Consider the following 22,591-nt stretch of genomic DNA (forward strand, 5'->3'; position numbering starts at 1 on the left):
GTTCAATATGAGCGCAACAGAGGCTGTCTGCCATCCAGTGTTGAAAAGTAGTACTACGTTCTAAGCGTGCCAAACAAACAAGCAGCTAAACTCAGGTCAACTCGTTCACCTGTTTTGGTGACTCCCGACTCCCGAGCAGATTTGTGAGCCAATGATTCAGAAGGATAAATGTGACTAGGACAGCAAAGGGACAATAAATGAGAATCATTGTTTTCCCCCATTTTAATGAAACTTCCTTTTAAAAAAACAAATATAATAAATAAAAAATTATCTCATCTAACAATTGTAAAAAATACAACTTGTATTTCCAGTCTGAAGACGTTTTAAATTCACATGAATTTCATTCACTCGTGAATCAAATTTGACCAGGTTTTCATTTTCATTTCACTTCTTAAATTAATGTGTGCGCAAAGAGAGTTCACACAGTATCCCCATTGATTCCAACTCAGCAAAAAAAAGATTCAATACAGTATGTATCACTTGATAATTACACAAATTGTCAATTGTCTTGATTAATGTGAGATGTGCCATATGTAACTATACAGCAATTGGTCCATACTGTCACATGGGCCCTAACACCAACATGTATAAGTACTAGAATTGATCATGATCCATTGTAATCAGACGTTACTGTGTGGCGTTCAGTGACACGTGCTCAGGTCCATCCACGCAGCAAGGCAAACAAAACGAGTGACGCAGTGTAAAATCATCGTTTGTGTCAATGGATATTGGTGGATTCTGGTCAAACAACAAAAGTATTTCTAACAATTACAATCTGAATCTATCAGTAGCCTAAACAAGCATGTTTGGTGGACATACTTTAGCGTAAACAACTGGCCCACTTTATTACAGTGCAGCAGCATTAAGTCTTGTATCCCTCAGCAGAAGGCACAATTGGATTCAGTTTAAATAAAACGATGCAAACTAAATGCATAATCCATTTGGTGTTTTATCATTGTGTGTTTGTGTGTATATCATGAATGTGGGTGCAGGTACAAAATGGCTCCTGAATCCTCCAGTCTTTTTAAGGCCTCAGCTTCATGATTAAGGTCATGGTAAGAATTCTGCATGAGAAAGGGAAAAAGGCGCATCAGTATTTAAAGAGCTGAATTATAACCACAGATGAAAGATGACGTCTACTACACCCACCTTCATAGACTTCATGGTGTCACGTCCATAGTAATGAATGGGTTGCCTTTGGGTATTTGATTTAGGGTAACCAAAACCAGCAATGTGCACCACGTCACAGTAGTTGAGAGCGACAAACACAGCGAGGATGCCCGTGGTAGGATGCACTGGCATCTGAAACAAACAAAACATAATGACACACTCCAGGGGAAAAAAAAGTACCTTAGTGCATAATTTGAAATGTTCTAAATGAAAAAGACACAAAGTCAGACCAAACCAGCATCGTAAAGACTGCACCACGTTTCACTGGGATTTCACAAAGAGATAAAAATGCACAAAAAAAATCCTCTTCTATAGAGAAAAGACTTCATAATTACAGTAAACGCGCAGTGGAATTAAGCTGCGCACTATAAAAACAGTGCTAAAATGTATGAAATGAGCAATATGAGGAAAAAAGCTTCCATGTGCTGTGTAGTGAAGGCTGCTATTGTCAAGCAGGCGTTGAGATCACAACTCAACTGCATTCACCAAGTTTACCACTAGATGGTAGTAGAGGGCAACAGAACCTGCCCTCCAACACCTTATTGTATTTCATTTGAGATACATAATTCTGTCTTTTCTCAGTGGTAGGCTGTGTTGTTTCTGCACTTCTGCCAAATGACTGCTGTGTAATATAAAACACCAAGAACCACAGCATTCTGTGTCTGAGGAGTCACTGCACATTAGCAGGTCTTACTGAGTCCTTGAGTGCTCAAACACAAAGGACTCAGCGACAGTGGTTAACAAAGTCAGCGATAACCGACAAAAAGCCAGTGGTGTTCAATGTGCCGTTAATGAACCGCAACATCCCGAGTTCAAATAAATCCCTAGAACTAAATCTTTGTTGGTCCCCATCTCCTCCTTTCCTATCACTTGTGTCGGTCTAACTGCAGTGGTAAAATGCAGAAAATCATCATGAGTGCTCGGTATTGCTTTTCCCCCTTCAGCGTATGAGTCATAATTGTTTCCAAAAGCTACCGTCAGATGCTTTACCCAAACCAAAAATTGCTCAAGTGCAACCCAAATTACATCTCTTGAGTGGCTGAGTGTAAATGACACAACTAGTTTCATGCCTTTTTTCCACTGATTTACTCGTAAACGTTTATGTCCCAAAAACACACACTGATAATCATCTGACTCTCATTCATAGTTGCACAGCCGAGTAATAAACTACAGCAATGCGGCATAACTCTAAGTTTACCTCTGGCTTTTCAGTTCTGAGGCCTCTACACATCTGTATTGTGATCCGTTTTTCCAGTCATTCATACATCTGTATGTGCCTAAAATCTTTAGGTTTTAACAAACGTGTAGAGAAATGGGGCATTCACCAGTTCAAGTGATAATGTTCTATCATGAACTTTCCCTTATATTCTGAAAACCTATTTGAACATTTTCACTAGTTGCTCAAGGAATAATAAATTAGTCTTTTTGTAAAACAGAAAATATGTATTTAGGATTGTTTGGCCCTGACTGAGTTATGTGGTCTACTGCCTGCAACCATGGTTGGTATCATAGCTGCTGTCCAGACAGGATAAGTGCAAAAAAAAAGAAAGAAAGACAAAGCCACAATTTTAAAACAGGATGAACTCCACCCATGATGACACTTCAGACTGTAAATGACAAAACATCCTAGTGGAGACATTCTGTGTGATATGGCTTGTTTTTGTTTTCGGAAGAGAAAATGGTCATGTCTCGAGAAATCGCATTCAAAATAAATATTTGCCCTAAAAGTGCTAAAATACATCCATTCCTTGTCACTTTAGATTTGCCTTCATGGGAAAAACAGACAAAATAAAGAGCCATAATCTGATCCCGAGGAAAAACAAGGACTGAAAAAAACAACAATGATGCAATGTTGAATGAGTTTGGACATGTTTGTTGTGTTGTGTTGTCCCTGACAGGCGCATCCTGGTGTTACCTGCCATTTCTCATATGAATGTCAATGATTAACCATGTTCACAGAGGCCGGGGGTGGGGGGGGCTGTGAACACGCATCAGTGTTCACAACAACTGACTTCTCCTCCAGCTACAGTATAGTGACTGATTTAACCGAGCAATTGATAAAAGCAAAACTGAAGCTCACTGTAGATTTAGATGATTTGGTACTGTAAGTATACATAGTATAGTATATACTTTTATTTGATATAACCTTTTTGATTTGAATAATAAACCTATTGAAAAATTCGATATTTTTCGATATTGTCCGTCTCTATGTATTTTCTTCCGTGTAAACAGTCGCTCTACTCGTTTCCTTTTTTACTACAGTATTTTCTTCATAATGTGACATTTATTTATGTATCTGTTAATTTGGACTATTAAATAATGCATTTTTTGAACCACATGTTGGATTTAAGATGAGATCACAGAAGTGCCAGGCAGATTTGAAAAAGACTGCAAACACAAAACGTTTTAAAAACTCATGAGATTTTACGTTTTTCATGATACTGAAACAAATATCTGATACAAATATCTCGAAAACAGCTATTTATACAAATTAGTCTTTGTCTCTTAGTCTATTTATGCCTTTCCTCCACAGGTGCTTATTTAAAATGCTACTGTTGCCGTTATTCGCACTGCATCTGAACAATTGGCAGAAAACCTCTAATTTAGCATTCATTCGACGTACAGCTACAGTATAAAGCCATACTTAACCTTCATGATAGCACAGCCTCTAGCAACAAGGGACAGGAATAAGAAATGTGCATGCAAGCACGTGACTATGGATTTATCTTTATACACATGTGCAGGGATAAACAGCTCTTTCAGGGAAACTCTTGGGTTTTTTTTTGTTTTTTTTTTAAATACCAGGAGAATTCATTGACATTTATTTCTCATTCACTCAGCCTCACGTTAATACATAAAACCCCACTGAGTGAACAAATCCTTCAAGACTTTTTGAAACAGCAGCAGCTGTGATTGAACATGCAAGTACATTTAATACAAAAGGAGTTTCAGTTACTAAAGTACAGAAGAACTGAAACGTTCTTCTTAAGGAGGGGATCACAGAGCAACATCCTTGATAAGAAACTGAAACACAGCGTCTTCCTGTCCAGTCCGTCATGCTTTTGCACAAGCAAGTCTTTTTTTTTTTTTTTTTTCTTTCTTTTCTTGGAGCCTGATGAGCATCCCGCAATGGGACACAGCTGAAATTCTGTGTGTATTAACCTCATGTGGCCACGAGCACCAGCCCGGTGCATAGTTTGGACACAGGCTCATGAAGCTTTGTTAAGAGGGGGACGAGGACCGGCTGTGGGCCAGACACTCACAAGCTCAAACCAGGAATGTGTTTGGGGAGACGAGTGGGAGCATAAGAGTGTTGTGTGTACAAGTGTCCCTCCTGTGAAGGGTGCAAACAAAGAAAGGAAGAAAAGGGAAAGTTCATTCTTGGATGAGAAATAATTTGAAGAGGACTTCAAATAGAAGGAATATCTAGTTCCCCATTCAATATCACACCTCTTTTGGAAGAAACACAGTAGCACTGAATGAATCTTATAGTTATATAGATGTATTGATATTTAAAGCAACACTGGATGTGTTGTTGCATGAGCACTGAGAATACAATTGTAAAAACTAAGTTCAACTTTTTTAAAATGTCTTGAAAAAAATCACTTTACCTTTTGATCAGGTATAGTTTGCATTAGGCATTTGATAAATAAATGGTAAATAAATCATAAATAAATTACAAATCATAAAGTCCTCCCCGAACACACAACAAGCCCCACATTGCGTATGAGATGCAATGGGCCAATAAAAACATCATTCCAAATTGAGTAATGGTTCGAGTCAATTCCCAGCATGATTCAAAATCCAAACCCCTCAGCCAAAGAGGGAGTTTAGGTTCAATTTGTGAAACAAAAACAAATCAAAAAAAAAGTAATGCGTCATGTTTTCTCATTGCACAATCACTGGTCTCCAATTACTGTAAGTTTGTAAGTTTCCTGCATGTGTTGAGTTTGTTGCCCCTTCTTCATTTAATTGGGTCAAAAAACATAAACACAAAAATGATGGTGGTGAAAAACTGTGAGAAAATCTCAACACTGTCCTGGAAGACAGAAATAATCAGCTGTGCAGAGCGGTAACATTGAGAATGGTCCATATTCTGGAATCAGAGTGTCTGGTTAAAAATTATACAATATTTTGGATGTCCTTCAAAAGCGTATTATTTCCCAGGGATTCTCTGTGCAGCCTTGAAGACAGGAGCAGCTTATCTTGTATCGTCTTTTGCAGTAATTAGCCCCAAAAGTTCACTGTTGACCAGCATAGCTAGATTTCAGGAAAATTCCTCTTCCAATAAACTGCTTATCACAGCACTCAGGACATATCAGTCAAGTAGCTGTGGCTAATCAGTGCATGCACCATCTAAGCTTGTTATTATTCACGTGGGAAACCGGGAAGAGCAAAAGGAGATTAAAGAGAAAAAATACAAACAGGGAAAATTGCAGCTGTGGATGCCGGAAATGGTCAGTGTTAATGAGCTGCAACACAGAGAACGCATCACTACCACACTATTGAGTTTGTGTATATTGTCAGTTCTACACTGATTGCATTAGAGATGTGATTGGTCTGAGTAAAGACAGAGAAATAAACACCAGAATGTCTGCATGCATCTGCAGCACCTCGATTCTCACCACAGTGGCACAGAAGCACTCACTCACCTGTTTACCTTTGGGGTACAGAGGAATCTGAAGCAGGTCCTCTGCAGTCTTCTGCAGAAAGTGGGGGTCCAGCACTCTGATTTTACCGAAGTCACCCAACCACATTTGGGGCGGTGGCTTCCAAAAGCCTTTCCTGACCTGAATTTTACACATAAACAACAGAGGATGATAAGAGGCTGGACACTATGCACTAAGAAACAGAGGACAAAAGAAACAGAGAGAGAGAGAGAGAGGGGAAAATGTAGCTATTTTTAGCTCACACACGGACTTCAGTTTGTACAACAGAGATGCAAATTAAAGCCATGACTCTCTTTTGTCTCAAGGCAAGCACATTGATGTGGAAGTTAGCATATGACCCTGCAACTATAAGCACGGGGAGTCTGGAGGTGCCTGGAGCAGAAAAATGCAATGGAAAAAAAAACAAAAAAACATTTAACTCTAAAGACACTGAATTCAAACATTTCAAGTATTTGTTCACGACAGAGATGGCTGGAAAAGGAGTGCGGTTGTGTGAGAGAGTGAAAGGCGAGTATGTGTGTGTGAGTGTGAGAGAGAGAGCGAATTCTCACACATATCCTGTACCCTCTTCTCATTATAGAGGATTTCTTTGAGCCACCGCAGATCTTGCTGTTTGAAAGGCACCAGGACCATGAGTGTGTCAGGCTCGTTGTGCAGTCCTGGATCGTAGGAGGCTGATTCAGGGTAGAAGAACCTCATGGTGGTCTTGTTCCCGACATCCTCCTCATAGTCTTTCACTGGGGCATTATTAAGCCTGAGGCAGGGACATGACAGATTCAGGACAAGAATTTCCCAGATTGTTTTATTGAGAGCAAATGTCCAGTCATTGGTGGAGTTAAGAAAGTTTCTTAGCAACAATTACTTCAAATTAAAAAAAAAATGTTGGTTTGGGAAAGGGAGGGGCAAATGGAGAAGTCCCCTGTTTGTTAGAATATTCAGTGTCAACATTTCATGTTTCAATTTTTAACACTCCCACTGTTGTACTGGTTTGGGAAAGTGGACTCCAGTTAATGATAATTATGAGCAAATAAAGGCTCTAATAAAATAATAAACTTCATGTAGAAAAAGACGAAGTATGGGAACTTGTTTGTGCCGACCAAATAATACAAATTTCCTCTGAGCCCAACGTGTTTAAACATCACCAGTACAACATGTGTTATGTGCTAGTTTAAACCAGAGCTGCCAACTCATGCAATTGCACCACACACACACCTCTATTCTTTTGGACTAATTTGTTATTTTACGAAGTAAACCACTCTCGCAGAACAACAACAACAAACCAGAGAGGCATATACTGCAAAAAAAACAGCCAGACATTAGTGAGCAAGTCACTAATGAGCAAAAAAATGGCATAAAAAGTGTAGCTGAAATCTTGAATCCACTAGAAAACAACTTCTAGTGTTTTCACAGCACAGCCTCGAGGAGAGGGGAGGGAGTGGGATCGCCTGCATGTTTTTTCAGAGTTTTGCTTTTGCTTGATTTTCTCAAACACAATCCAACAAAGCACATAATATTGGATCATTTAATGATATGCATTATTATTATTATGAGAAGTGATGTGGTCATTTGTTAAATTGTATTTCCTTTGTGTGTAATTCAGTGTCTATCAGTGTTAGCTTGCAGAGGGTTCAGAAAAATGTTTTGCAGCTTCACAGCACACATTTCTGTTGTTTTTGTGCTGAATATCATGAACATGTGCTGCTGTGATGATCCCCTCATTCTGAGCTCATATTTGGCAGCTCCGAGTTTAAATAAATTATTGTGAAATAAACTGTCCCTGTAAATAAAAGAATGATCGAGATTGTGTGACTGCCTAGGACTTCACATTTGATACAGTCCAGCATTAACATCCTTGCTTCAATGCCTTTGACAAATCTTTGCCACAACCACATAATCATTCGTTCCTTGACCAATAATTAACCAGTTGCACAGACTAAGACTGTCTTTGGTTGAATGACTAGTCTGCACTTCGGAAACTTTCAAGTCTCAACAGGCTTTAACATAGTCTTTCTATGACAGAACTTGCACAGTGACATCAAACTCTCAGGCATGTATTGAATTCAGAATTTCAATAAAGACATGGCCAGGGAATGTTTAGCTCAACAGAGGAGAAGGAGAGATGTAGGGGGATTGGGGTGTAAAAAAAAAAATTAAAAAAAAAAAGGAGGGGAGAGAAACACATTGTGGCCAGGCCAAATTCTGGCTGTTTGAAAGAGGCTTATAAAAACTCAGACTGCATGTGTTCATTCCAAGGCTGTAAAGTCAGATGCCTGACAGTGCCTTTGTCCTTGGGTAGACTCTGTGTTTTCTTTCCTCCTTTTTAAAGAACTTGATTTGACCCAAACATCTGCTAATTACGGACAGGGCGGTTCTGTGCCGGGGTCAGGCGGTCACCCAGTCCATCATTAGTCTACAGCCAAGTGAATTAATATCCTTCTTTTTCTGGTCCAATTTCCCAACTATCTTGAAACATGATGAACACTAAGGGAATTTTGCCTACCTTATTTATTCCTTCCAATGCATCAAATAACAGTAAAACACTTAGTAAATGTGATAACACAAAATACCACATGCTATTCTTGCTTACCGAATGACCACGTCATATTTGTTGATGACGCTCCCCAGTGAGCTGTTTTTAATGGCAAAGCCATTTCCTATGACTGCACAGGTCCTGCATTCGAGCCTGTGGAGAAACACCACACACACACACACACACACACACACACACACACACACACACACACACACACACCAATGTATATTTCATCAATATTAAATATTTGCATAAAAAACACACAGCACATATCTGGCGCCACTGGCGCAACCATGGTAATTTTCCATGGGAATAATACACAAGTTATGATTCATTTTATATTGCATTTTTAGTAGTGATATAAGTAGCAATAATTGTGCAGAAGTCACAAAATAGACCGTTCTTTTCTATTTTGTAAATAAAAACGAGCCAAGGGAACTCTGAATTGTGATGTATTTCCAAATTTGATAAATTCAATCCAAGTTTAAACATTTTCAGTGCTTTTTGCTCAAGTGTTTATATAGATGGTGAAAATTATAATGTTTTTCCATCTAGGCTGTGCTGAAAAAATGATATAAGGCACTCTATTTTGCATATTCTTATAACCTCTGTATATACTGTATGTTTTAACATAGTAATGGGAAAGAGTTATTCTAAGGGTTAACCTGACTGACTTCTTCCTTCCTTCAAGAGCAATAATTATGTTGCTTCACTCAGGTGTCCATGTACCATGGAGCATGTATAAAATATAATAATATATACACATATATATGTAAAATAAAATTTTAAATGTAAACATGGTTAAAGCAACATGCTAAACCAACTGTGTTCCCACACTTACTTTTCAATGTTGTCTGGCATCTCGTAACTTGCAGTTACAGCGAGAACTTTCGTTAGCAGCAGCTCTGGTAGGAGAAGTGAGAAATGGAGCAGTTGAAAAGGAGCGCATGCTTGAAAACACAAGAAAACCAGGTGCATTTTACATGAAAGAGGCACTTGTGTAGTGTTTCAGCTGTGCCGAGGGCTTAAAATACCACATGTCATAAATCTAATCTATGGTCCATGCTTACACGTAGATTAGGGTGGCCCTTATTGGGGACCAAAAAAATAAGTTCAAATTTTCTTTGCTCTTACCCTCTAATTATGTTCTACTTCCTAAAATAATGGCACATGTCAATTATTGAGAAAGGGATTTGATGTTTAGTGGTAGCTCAAGCGTCACAAAAATTACCAATTGATGAACAATGCAAAGCATTCCTTACAATTTAGTGTTTTTGTGCCCAATGTAAACAATTCCCCATATTTTGAGGCCCTTGAGCTACCAGTAAATATTATGCTACAAGTGCAAGATTTGGTATGTCATGTTATGTCCCTAAATGGAATAAGAAAAAGTTAACATACCACTGCCCTTAATTCCATAAGGTAATGCCAGCTTTGAAAGATGCTCCCGCCAGAAGAAATCATCCAATTTCAGAAAGAGCTGCGTCCGCCTGCCAATGCTGCAAGAGAAATGTCAGACCATCAGTATTACAACATTTCACTGCAGTGCGCATGGTTCCATTGTACATATAACAGCGTAAAAAACATACCACACGAGGGTCTGTGGATAACTGAGGAGGGGAGGGCATGAAGGGTAACTATCAAATCACATAATGTAACACATACATGTACTGCCAAAGAGTGCAGTGTTCATACCGGCACATGGAAAACAGATTCATGTGCTTGACTGATGCCTTAACTTTCCCTAATGTTCTGGTGTCTATTAAGCAGGTAAACCAGACTCATTATAGGCAAAGCAGCCATTTACATGATGTCATTCAATAGCAATTTCCCTCATTAATATCCTGTTGGCATTTTTGTGCTGAGGAGAGGGAAAAGAAAACAATAACATACATAGAGCCTGTGGTGTGAAGCGAATGTGGCAATGAAGCAACTGACGGTTTCAGACTACGGCTGTTTATGATCGACTGTCTTTTGACAGTTAGTCTCTTAGACATTTATTACCCTTGTGTGCCAGCTCACTCTCCGCAGGCGACCAGGATAAAACTCCAGGGAGGGGTTTAATTAGAGAAGTGTCACTGTGATTGCCTGGAAGGCCTCCCTGTTACCGTAATGACTGATGTGAAAATCCAAGAGCAGCCAACCAGAAGCTTGATGCAGATCATGTTCTCTCATAGGTGCAAACACAAGGATTTTAAATCTTGACTGTTTCAAAGGTTAAATGCAAAGCCATTCATTTCTGCTGCCGGGGCTCCTTTTCTCAATCAAAACAATAACAAAAGACCTAGTTTGATGACATCAACGAGCAGCGTGACTGGAGAAACCCAGTTCGAGTAAGTGATTACTCTTGGTCTTTTTCCCAGAGTTGTTTTGTATTCCAGCATTTTTTAAGTTGCATACACCACCAGCATGACACAGTCCAACTGACTAACACTCTCACACTCCTCCTCTCATCCCCCTCTGACAATGTCATTAAATAAAAGAAAACAATGAACAATAACTTTAAAAAAAAGTGTAGCATGTATTGTTTCGCAGGTATAGAGACAGCTCTTCTAAACTCAGTGGTTTATTCAGCAGCAGCTACTTAAGAACATGATTATACACCTACATGATTAACAGTGTTTAAAACTGTATTATTTATGGCAATTTTTAAGTTATAACAGAGAAAGGGCTAAAATATATACTTATGGATTTAAAAATCGTATATCCACTATTCCAAAAAAACTGAGGAAATAGCTGAGGAAATTGATAACAGGGCAAGAGGCTTTGGTACAATGATGGGTTAACAATGCATTGTCAGACCTGTTGCCACACTATTCTCCCTTAATAAGCCATTCACTCCCTTCACACACACACACACACAGACATGCCATTACTCACTTCAAGTTAAGGCTCTCCCACTTCTTTTGGGTTACCCAGTCGCCACACAGTGTTTTGCTACTGTTCAGATGCGTGCTCGTGCCAACGTAACTGAAAGACAATCACAGTGGCATGAAAACGTCTGCCAAATCCATACAATACAAACTGTGCCAAGACTAATTGGCTCCACTATCCTCCTTAAAAAAAAGTGCAATGATGGGCCTGTGTGAGAGCCCAAATTGGATGTCTTCTTAATGTTTTGTGACTCAGCTCAGCACAGACCTCAGATGTTAAGTGTTTTACCAGAAATGGGCATTTCTGTGATTATGTGACTCAATACCAGAAGAAAAGAAAGAAATGGTTGTATTCTGTGTGTGAGTGTGTGTGTGTGTGTGTGTGTGTGTGTGTGTGTGTGTGTGCATAATTACCTCTGAAATAGGGCATTGGAACAGTAGTATGCGACAAAGACGAAGACGAGGAGAACTAGCCGAAGGCACCATGCTGGAGTCAACAACAAAGACAAAACCAGATGCAAACATGCAAAAATTAAAAAGAAAAAAAAAAAAAAGAGGATCATCACAATTCAAGATACAAGATTCACAACACATGCTTGCTTCACCATCTTAACATTCTCAACACAAGATGGGTTTTGTTACATAAAAAAAAAAATACTCATTTAAATAACTGAAGTGAAATAGACTGAAATAGATCTTGGGGGAGAAAATGTTGTTCAACATTGTGTCACTCCCACTAAAAGTACTGACAAACAAAACTCTGATGCAAAATAGTGCTTTTTGTTACTTAAAGATAACAGCAGCTATATACAGTATAAGCACATTAGTCAGGATGCACATGATTACTGAGTGTGTGCATTCTGAAAACCAAGTCACCAACATGGGACATAGTTTTATCACAGGACAAGTGACTTCCATTTCACAATTTTACCAAACTTGTATGGAAACCACAGGCAGCTCAATGAATTCAAACATTGTGCATGTGTGACTGAACACACACACACCTGCATACCACACTTGTTTCTGTTCAATGTGAAAAATACAGCTTGGCGCCAGACATCTTATCTAAGTCCAAGTTTAGTCTCGAGAAAAGAAAAACATCAACCACGGTTAGTTAAAATTTCATTTTTTTTTAAACTGTAATCTGAGTAGTACATTTCTTGTGTTTCTGCTGTTACTCTCATCAACATCTAAAAAAAACGTTTCGTTGACGTCTGGGACATCTTCTTCATGTACTCCTTGGTCCGCAAATAGCTACACTGGGCAGGAGGTTACCCTGGTAATGGGCACAAAAAAGAGGTAGGCATTTGTTTTAGACTGAACACTTACTATCCTACCACGTCTGAAAAGATTATTCCAAAGCACTACCATGGACTTAAAACACAGCAGTTAATTTAGTCTGAGCCATCCCTGAGATTACAGCTTAGATGAGATTGAAAAGCATTTGACACACATCTGACTATTTAAAGCACAATGTGCATCTTCTGCTCCGGATTCATGACATGCAGACCAGGCTAGTCCATCCAAGCAAATGTCAGCAGTGAGCATGCCTGACACTGCTCCAGAATCAACACATCGCTGAAAATCAACACCAAAGTGTAGAAGTGCACAGCTGAATGGCTATTTTAAGTTGTGCATGCATGCACATGTGCTTGCTACATTGCAACAACAGTAACGTAATATGGCTGTAAATCTACTAGTAAATCATGCAAGCCTAAACCTGGAGACAGTCAAGGAGTGGAAACCACAGAATCGATCAACACCACCACAGGGACGTTGGCGGATTTTACACTCAGGCTCCTCCCAGCAAAATGAAATAGTCATTTCGCAACATTATGCAAAATGATTTGACACTGCCGCATCATCCTTTATCCTGAACCACATAAGAGGCGGGGCTGCATTTTCTTTAGTTGTTGTTTAGGAAATGATGAACACACTCAAGAATGTGGAAAAGAGTAACTTCAAATTTGTCTTTTTAAATTTCAAGCGCAATGATTCTTCCTCCTCTGGTTAACGTTAGGCACATAATGTTCCCCTAAAAAGCAGCCATTAACCTCCTCTCCCTCAAAATGTAAGCATATAAACCTAAGGAGATGTATTTTCCCTAAAAATGTGAAGCTGACAGAAAACTGTTGAGCTCTTATTTCACTGCCATAAAAACTGCAGTCTAACTCTAACCTCGCCTCCACTCCACAGATTATCCTTTTGATTTTAGCGCTGTGTAAGCAATCCATATACTTTCATGTTCAGCTTTTCTTGCTGTGGTTGGTACTGGGAAAACATTTTGTGCAAAAGCATTAAGTTTTAGTGGACTTCTTTCTCCTTAAGAAAATGTATACATGTGCTAAGATCTGTGAGTTCAATCCCACTGCTTAAAGGAGCAGATCAATCAAAACTTTCAGTCCTTCCTGGAGGCAGCTTCTTCATTGTGGTAAGCTGTGCAGGTGGAGTATACTCAACTTCCAGCTGACTCACACAGTAATGGCTTATAATCTGTTTAGCCTCAAATGAATGAAAACTTTTACTTTATTTTAATTCATAGGATGAATCCAAATGTCTGGACTTCACTGCACTTGCAGACTGGCAGCTTTTGAAGGTGCATTCCCGGCAAGTCTGAGTGCTGAGGACCATCCAAACCCACATTTCATCATGTGCACAAGGGGCCTGACGTTGACTGTAAGCAGACTCACAGAGAGTCAGCTTGAGGTGCAGACTTCACTAATTTAATTGCCCACAATTCACCACAATACAAACATGACTGATTTTTTCCATTTGCTGACTAAAGAAACGTATAATGTGAACATAATTCCTTGATTGAAATGTGCAAGCCAGAGAAAATATGAAAGCTAAACAATGCAGGATTTTACCCAATTTCCACAGCTGCGGAGTTATTGTAATATGCAATAGGTTAAATGTCTTGTTGGGGGGAGGTTGGGGGCTGTCTCCACTCTCCCTACCATCTGTTGGCAGAAATCCAGCCTTGCAAGATCAGGGATGCCGACCCGGAGTCCAGGTATAAGCAATAAGATCAAAGAAGCGATGGCGATGCAGAGAAATTGTCTGAGGAAGCGAGGAAGAGGAAACAACTGTCTGACCGAGTGAGGGCCTCACATAAGTAAACATCAGAGCAACTTTTTTCGAATGGCGAGAATTCAACACAGAAGCATGCAAAATGGATGCTGACTGGCGTGGACATGGTTCCCACGGCTTGTGTTCGCTGGCTCCATTGAAAACAAATGCATAGAGGGGAAGGGAAGAGGAGCATCAGTGGTGACTTTTTATGACAGCGGGAACAAAGCGATAGACAGTGAGCTCCATTGAGTTGAAGGCTAAAAAGTGACTGGTCTTGCAAAGTTTGGTCTTGCAAACAGTGCGATAAAGAAGTATGCTGTGAAGTGATATTTATTTTTATTATTCTAGTCCTGTGCACGGTCCGCAAACACAAAAAAACCTCTCAAAGTCTGCCTATACCTGGATTAAGTCAAATCGTAGTGTTTCTTGCTTTACTGAATTAATGACAAACAATAACGAACAATAAAGGATTGAATAACAAGGTGGTATGCACAACTCAAGATCCTTTTATGGTCAAACAATTTGTCGTATTTTCCCTTACAAATTGGTGACATTGGGAGAGCTAAGACTAAGTCAACTTTTTTACAGAAATGGGATCAAGTCCCACATGTGCAAGTCTCAAGTAAGTCTCAAGTCATTTTGTCTTGGGCAAGTCAAGTCATCTCATTATCGCAGTCTAACCTGCAGTATCCGGTCTTCATAAAGAGAAAAGATATTAGCAAAGGTCAAATAATGGTATTATTGGCCAATTTATCTAACCTGTGTGTATTTACTTAATTTGCTCCGGCTCAAAACCATTACTTCATTTACTCAATTGTTAACACATCTTTACTGAATTTACTGTTTGTAATTACTCTATTGCATACCACATTTACTCCATTTTAAAGCCATATTTACTTAATTTAGCCACTTCATTACTCATTACTGTTATATCTCTGTCAGTGTCCACTTTTCGTGCCGCTTTGTTAACATTTTCTCACAATGTATTTGTCCGTCACTGCATGACAAAATGGACATGTGGCTTAAGAGCCTGGGAAAAAGTCAAACAGTCAATGCCTGAACGTTAGCAGCTCTGAATTTTGTATCATATCAAGCTAACGTTAGCTAACTAGCGAGTTTGATAACAGGCTAACGTTAGCTAATTTACAGACACTTACTGGTCAGAATGCATCTTCAAATGACGAAAAAAGTACTATGTTGTCGACTGGCTGTCAGATATCTTCGTGGAGCAGGTCCTGCATTCAACACTCCGGCGTTTTCCATCATATGTGAAATTTCTGAAGCCGAACGTGATTACCCTCGGCACCCCTCCAGCCAACATGATGCTGAGAGGTGTGTTCTTCTTCTTGTATTGATAATAATGATGTAGTTTAAAAACATGTTGGTTCGTTCTAGCTATGTAACGGGCTTATTCATTCACAGGCTACCATAATCGGCGGATGGTAAAGAGGGTGTGTTTTTCGTTTCTCCAAAACATTAAAAAAAAATAGTAGTGCTTGGCTTGACCATGGGCTTGACTGATTGACAGGGTGGTCATCCAATAATGACCATACCAATCCCAGCATGATCTCACATAGCGGGTAATATAGAATATTGTATGTTATAATTTATTTTATCTTTAAATTGAAAACATAAAATGAACAACAATCAAGTAATTCAGGCCATCATGTCTCAAGTCGAGTCAAAAGTCTTTTATTTTTTGTCAAGTCAACTCACAAGTCATTAGAACATCTTATTGATATACAGTCTATGAGTTACACAGGTTGGCCAATGGCCTATTCACAAATTTTAATTTAAATGTAGCGTTAATAAACAGCAACAGTCATGGAGGTTAGTTTTATTCATTCTACGATCAGTATGAAAGACTACAGCAGCACCATTGTTGTGACAGAGTCACAAAATACACTATGTTCTTTAGATTTTTTTCAATTTCACCATGAAATCAATACGTTTGGTGTCCAAATGCCTTACTATTCTGCCTTCAAACTAGCATAAACACTGCAAACCGACAAAAGGTAACTGTAAAATGAGAAAGCTGCAAAGTTATCTTGTGCCAACAAAGTATTTAAATCACATCTTACCTTTTCCCTCTTTCATTTCAGTCTGCGGGTCTGTGCTCTCTCCTGTGTAGTAGAAACAAAAAATAATGAATAAAACAGTCTGCAGAGAGTAAACTGAAACAGGAACTATGACTGGCAGAGATAATTGTATAAAGGAAATGCAATTGTACTGTGGTCTAACGATAGATGCAGATGCATAATTAAATGATGAAATGCAGAAACAGCATCCTTCCTCAAGTAGATATTTTTCAAAGCCCCTGAAATATGTTCTGATTTTCCCATTTACAGTATAGTGTTTTTTAGATTGTCGGTTATAAAGTTAGTTAATTATGAAAATTAGGAATAGTTCCATCAATACCCTTTTACCTTAATGGCAAGATTGAAAGAGCTACACCAGCTGGGCATGAAGTAGCTCTAACAGAGCGTGAAGCAAAGACGACAGAGAATACACAAAAAACTCCTCACAAATACCACAGGCAAAACAAGAGCAGAGAATGGTTACAATGACTGATGATGCGTGATATGCTGTGTGGGAGAGCAGAGGGGTCAAGAGATGTACTGGACAGTTCAGGGACACTGGCAGGAAGTCCTCGATATGTGAGGGACCATCAGAGTAGGATGGAGCAGAGGAGGATTTTTAAACCATCAAATGTGCCCCTCATCACAAATGTTCTTGAAGCACTGCGGTCTAAGCATGGATCATGAAATAAAATGCAGACAGACCACTTTAAAACCTCTTCCTCCCTGAAGCCCCGGGGGCAGACTCTGTGTGACACATACGTATCAAAGCATGTCTTCCTTTGATCAATATGACATGTTGCTCAGAAACTCAGATAAAAGCTCATAAAAGCCATTCTTATGTTCACCAAACACAGACCAGCACGAGCCGAAAACAAGGGCGAATGTCCATCAAACTGCATCATACGCATTTGCATCCTTCTGACACGCTAAGGGAGGGAGTTACGTGCATTCGGAGCCTGGAGCCTGATTCAATTGGTTTAGGGGATTAAAACGAGCTGTCAATCTCCCAGATTGGCCAATGAACCATGAACAGGCTGAGGCTCAGAGTTGTCTTTGATGCTCCAGAGCACAGAGCCACAAATATATTGATTTTTGAGTAGGGTTAGGGTTTTATTTTATAATTCAAAACAAAGCTTTTTAGGCCAATAGTGACATGTAAATAAAATTAAATGGGTTTAATAATTTGGTACCCATAGTAATCTTAAACGGCACATATAATGCCAAACGAGGGAACGTCTGGGCATCTCTTTACTAAAACCTCTGTAATTTTACTCTGCTTCACTTCAGCAGCATCAGTCTTTGCACAGCTAATGTCCATATGTGTTACATGACTTCCAAGCTTCTAATGCACATTTTTAAAGGTGATATTTATTTTAAAATGCAATATTTCTTTGGGCAAGGGAAAAAATCCCTCATTTATGGTGGATCCCATCTGCATTTCCTCTGGCACAGTGGCATCTACAGTGAAACTTACACACAAGCGTTATCTTTATTTTGATACCAAGATAATTCACATAGAGCTTGTAATTGCAGAGATAAACTTAGTTTGGGCATGTCATTTTCAAGCAGGGACCCCAAAAAGAGCGTCAGGGGAGAAGAGGTTAAGAGCTTAGTCACACACTGGAGTGATTAAAGATGACTCAGGCTGCTACCACTGAATAGCACAGTGGAAGTAATTCCGGCAAAAGCACTGCATGGGAAAATGCTGTCAGTGATTTATTGGTTTAAGCTCCGTCCTCCCAAATTCCAGTTGAAGGTGAGGGTAGAGAGGCCTTTGAAAAACTTAGTTATTCACTAAATGAATCATTAAATACACAAAGTGTGCATTTTGATATTTCTGTATTTTATTCTTCTCTGTAAATGTAACCCTGTTAAATGTGTTGCTTCCTGGCTTGGCCTGGGCCCTGTTGTAAAAGAGATGTTAATCTTGATGACGTTTTCCTGATTATATAAAGGAAAGAAGAAGCTCTGTACTAAAATGTATTAAAAGCAGGTTTCAGCAAGGTCATAAGCCCATCAATATTACATGATTTGCATTTATGAGAATCACTCGCACATACAGTATGTCACCATGACAACATGTCCTTGTACTCTTAATCATCTCTGAATACATTTTTTCAGTTTATTGGTTTGATTCTGAAGGGATTAGAAGTGAATGTCCTCAGCAAAGACATACATGTCCTTTACATTTAAATCCTTTTCACCAACCAACCGATTCTTCTCAACCACAATCCCACTGGGGAAATCATTTGTGTGTGTTTTTTATGCAAAAAACAAACAAACCAGAAAGCCACATCTAAAATGCATAATCCCTTGATTTAATCCTCATTTGTAACATTTTGACCACTTTCACCACAAATGTTCAAAAGAAACTGCTGAATATTATCAGCCCTTAGGTTCCTGAAAGCATCATGTGAAAAGGGTATTTGTGGCAGTCATGGTGAGGGTACGTCAGGTTTAGGGAAGTGATCCTCTTTGTCAACTTCCACAGATTTCATACTACTTTATTATTAGGGCTGAACGATTTTGAATAAATATCTAATTGTGATTATGTTTGACAGGGATTGCGATGTGATTCACGATATCAGAGGGAACGGTCATTTTTGGAGTGAAGACAATAATTAATCTAAAATGATATTTAGACACATATTTTGGCTTTAACAAATATTGCTCCTCCTGCAGAATAGGCTGCATTGCGATTTTGCTAACAATTTTTGATTAATTGTTAATTTTCCACACAAAGCTTAACAATTCCATAGATACACACTATATTTTCCAAAATGCTTTACTTTTATACCTAGTATTGATTGATACAATACTACCCATTGATTATAATTTCTATCATGGTTGTGCAATATGACAACTGAGAAAGACATCATGGTCACAATGGTCGCAAGTTCGACTCCACCTGATTGTACTCAATTCCATTGTAAGTCGCTTTGGATAAAAGCGTCTGCTAAATGACATGTAATGTAATGACAAATCATGATAGTATAGTCTCATCAATGTGAGAAATATGGCTTAAGTAATGATTAGTTACTATCACATCAGTACTCATTATCAGCCAAAGTCCCAGGTGTCAATGCAGGTATCAGGACTGAAATCCATATTATGATAATAAACAGAGCACAAGCAGGATTTTATTATTAATCATTTGTTAACATAGTTACTAAGTAAGAGACTAACATAAGGAAGACAGGGACCATCATTTAGCCTACTCACTACAGGGGCAATGTGAAAAGTTTAACCTGGGTGGGGCTGTAAAGCCAGACACTGGATGATTTTCACCACAAGACAGACATGGCAATGAGGACGTCTCATTAAATTGTCATATGGCTTGATGAAACCAGTGTGCACCCTGGAACAAAATTTAAATGTGGGCCAAGAATATAAATACTTTAGACTTAACTTTAAATTTTAAACCCTTCTAGACAAGACTTTGACTTAAGTTAATTCCTCAAATTGAAGGGCCTTATTCATGTGGTCATTGTCATTTCAGCATTACAGACTCAATAACTTTAATATTGTTTTAATTTCATGAATCTGTAAATGAAAACACCCACACAGGGACTCACGGAGGCCTGTGGGCTTTCACTGCAGAGGGCAGAACACCAGAGAATGATTTCATTTAACTGAATGTTTGGAGGGCAGATATGTGCTCAGTCTTTTTTCCTGCAGAGAACATGACATGGTGGGTTTGGTGATTTCTCCAAGTTATCATGTGATAAATATCTCTGAGAACCATTAAATGCAACATCTGTGGATTAAAAGGTCCTCTGTGTGTGTGGCTGCTGCTGCCACAGTGACTGAACCAAACAAACTGTTCACCGACGAATTGCTATTACGCAGCAATTTACAATTTATAAATGATCTAACCGACAATGTCTGTGTAAGCAAAGTCAGAAGGCACTCGTCAAACAAACCATTGCTTTAGCAAAAGAAGTCAAAGAGTACGTAAACAAGAGTGAGGTGACATGAAGCTGCTACTGACCTGAACCTGACCATAAATGTTTGTTCCCAAAAAAAACCATATGTGGCCCTAATCCTCTTCCGTAAACTACATATATATATTGAAATGGTGTGCAATATCATCATATAAATCTTTTTAAATTGCAACATCACTCTGCAACATGATTTTTTATATAAACAGTTCATTTTTCCCAAACTGTCCGCCCCCTCCTGACCAGGCTAGAAGTTCACTGGCCCCCAGGTCATTCTGAGTTTGAGGTCAACGATACGGGGCATATCAACACAACGTGAACAAATCGAATCTCAAAATAATTGAAAATGCAATATGACCAAGTGCAATATACAAATCAAAAGTGCAAGTGCAATTATTTGATCACAGTAACATGTGTGACTAAACAGCATTATGATGATATTCTGCAATGCTGCCGAAATTCACTGGACCCCAAAATGTTGCTCTTCAGATGAGAAAACATTCATTTGTTGACAGTAAAGATGCAAACATGATTATTTGTACAGAGTCTGAATCATATCTATTGCCTTGTTTAAAAAAAGGAGGAGCCACTTCTTATTCAACTTTTTGCATGCAGTCTATAAATTGCACATATTATACATAATCTGCCGTCATATCTACAGAAACAAGTACACAAGTCGGACTATATTTGTCCAGCACAGCTGTCACATCCAGACGGTAATTGGTGACTGAGTTGAGAAGGACTGCTTCACTGCAGAGTCAATACTGAACAGGGAAAACATGGGGTCTGTCAGACAGCTTAAAATGCCACAAAGCCATACAGATTTAATGCATTTAAAACATTAACAATTGAACTATTCTCTTGTTTATTATCCTCAAATCAAGCACGACTAATGTGCAAACTTACAAAGAATTCAAAGGTCTTTCGTTGCTCAGCTAAGAATAGGAATTCTTCCCCCCTCATCCTAAAAGTTGGCAGACTTAAAAGAGTTTCAAGAGTGTGTGAATTAGGAGAACGTGCACACTTTCACCTGTTTTGTCCAATTTATGATGAATTAAGAATACCTATACTGAATGGAATCTCTACAAAGTCCAGAAAAGTTCTCGCGCACTGACGACAGAATGGAATGGTGGGTTTATGTATATGTTTTATAGATACCAATGTTTATAATGGCTGGAAAAAAACATCATGTTAAATATTATTTATGTTCTATCTTTACATAATGGTATAATTATGTCATGATATGTTCTATGCATGACACAATTAAAAAAAAAACCGTTTTATCAATCATATTATACATTTAAAATAACTATTAACACAGTATTTTTTTATTTTTTTGGTGACCAGATTTTACAAAGGTTAACAATGTGATAATGCCATGGCAGCTCCCTGGCCACTGATCTGTAAGTACTGGCCAAAACCATTTTCCAGTGTAAGAGTCCTGAGGTTTACTGCCAGACTGAGACTTCAGGTTGAAACTTGTGGTTGAAAGTATGTCATTATCACAAAATCTTTTCCATCCCTACCCACACTCTATCCATAAGTGAGACGGAAAAAAAATCAAACCAGACTAAATGTACAAATCCAAACTTGTTCCAGCCAAATTTCATTTGACAACTTGTGATCCAGTCAGGCCAGTTCCAGCAGATCAGTGCTGTTCCTCTGGCACAGCATGTACCAAACTCCTGACGCACACACTGCAGCTACAGGGGCTTTAACAGTCTTACCAGCAGACGAGGAGATCCAAATCCGTGGAGCGAGCCTGCTCTGCTGTCCGATACAACCAAGTTCAAGCCTCCTTTGGTGACACTCACTGTGGGGAACGGGAAAACGACCAAATCTGTCCACTCTGCCCGCGGCGCAAGAAGAAAATCAGCAATGTGATGAGGGCATCGAACGTCCACCGGTCTAAGCAGCGGAGCGGAAACAACCAACGAACACCCAGACCGCAGGGTCGCCGCTGTGCGCTCGTGTGACTCGCATCAAATCCTCGGGCAGATGTTATGTAGCGGTTCGTTGCTTCATTTTCAGTTCTTTACAGCGCCGTCTCTTCTCGGCGCAGGGACGCATGCGCATACGCACAGCCGCTGGCTGATCCAAATACCAGCAAAAGCTTCGTCCCGCTGCTGTTGCTGCTGGTATGATGGAAGGAAGGCATGTTAGGGGAATGTCCCATGTGATCTACAGCTTATTGTAATTATTTTCCCCACGAGTCTCCAGTCTGATCCAAACTGGAGCAGAAGGGACAACA

The 22,591-nt window shown here is 39.1% G+C and overlaps 1 protein-coding gene across 1 annotated transcript; it reads right to left on the reverse strand.

Moving 5' to 3' along the window:
- Positions 1 to 207: 207 nt before the first annotated feature.
- Positions 208 to 22,125, reverse strand: st3gal4 (ST3 beta-galactoside alpha-2,3-sialyltransferase 4). Its single transcript, XM_044032184.1, has 11 exons — positions 22,068 to 22,125; positions 16,400 to 16,441; positions 11,661 to 11,733; positions 11,254 to 11,343; positions 9,775 to 9,872; positions 9,215 to 9,278; positions 8,428 to 8,523; positions 6,405 to 6,594; positions 5,823 to 5,960; positions 1,150 to 1,302; positions 208 to 1,064 (listed from the first exon to the last, which is right to left on the reverse strand). Exons 2-11 carry the CDS (start codon positions 16,413 to 16,415, stop codon positions 975 to 977), a joined length of 1,008 nt encoding a protein of 335 aa, XP_043888119.1. The 5' UTR covers positions 16,416 to 16,441; positions 22,068 to 22,125; the 3' UTR covers positions 208 to 974.
- Positions 22,126 to 22,591: the final 466 nt, after the last annotated feature.

Source organism: Solea senegalensis, linkage group LG8, assembly GCF_019176455.1.
Source record: "Solea senegalensis isolate Sse05_10M linkage group LG8, IFAPA_SoseM_1, whole genome shotgun sequence".
NCBI classification, from domain to species: Eukaryota; Metazoa; Chordata; class Actinopteri; order Pleuronectiformes; family Soleidae; genus Solea; species Solea senegalensis.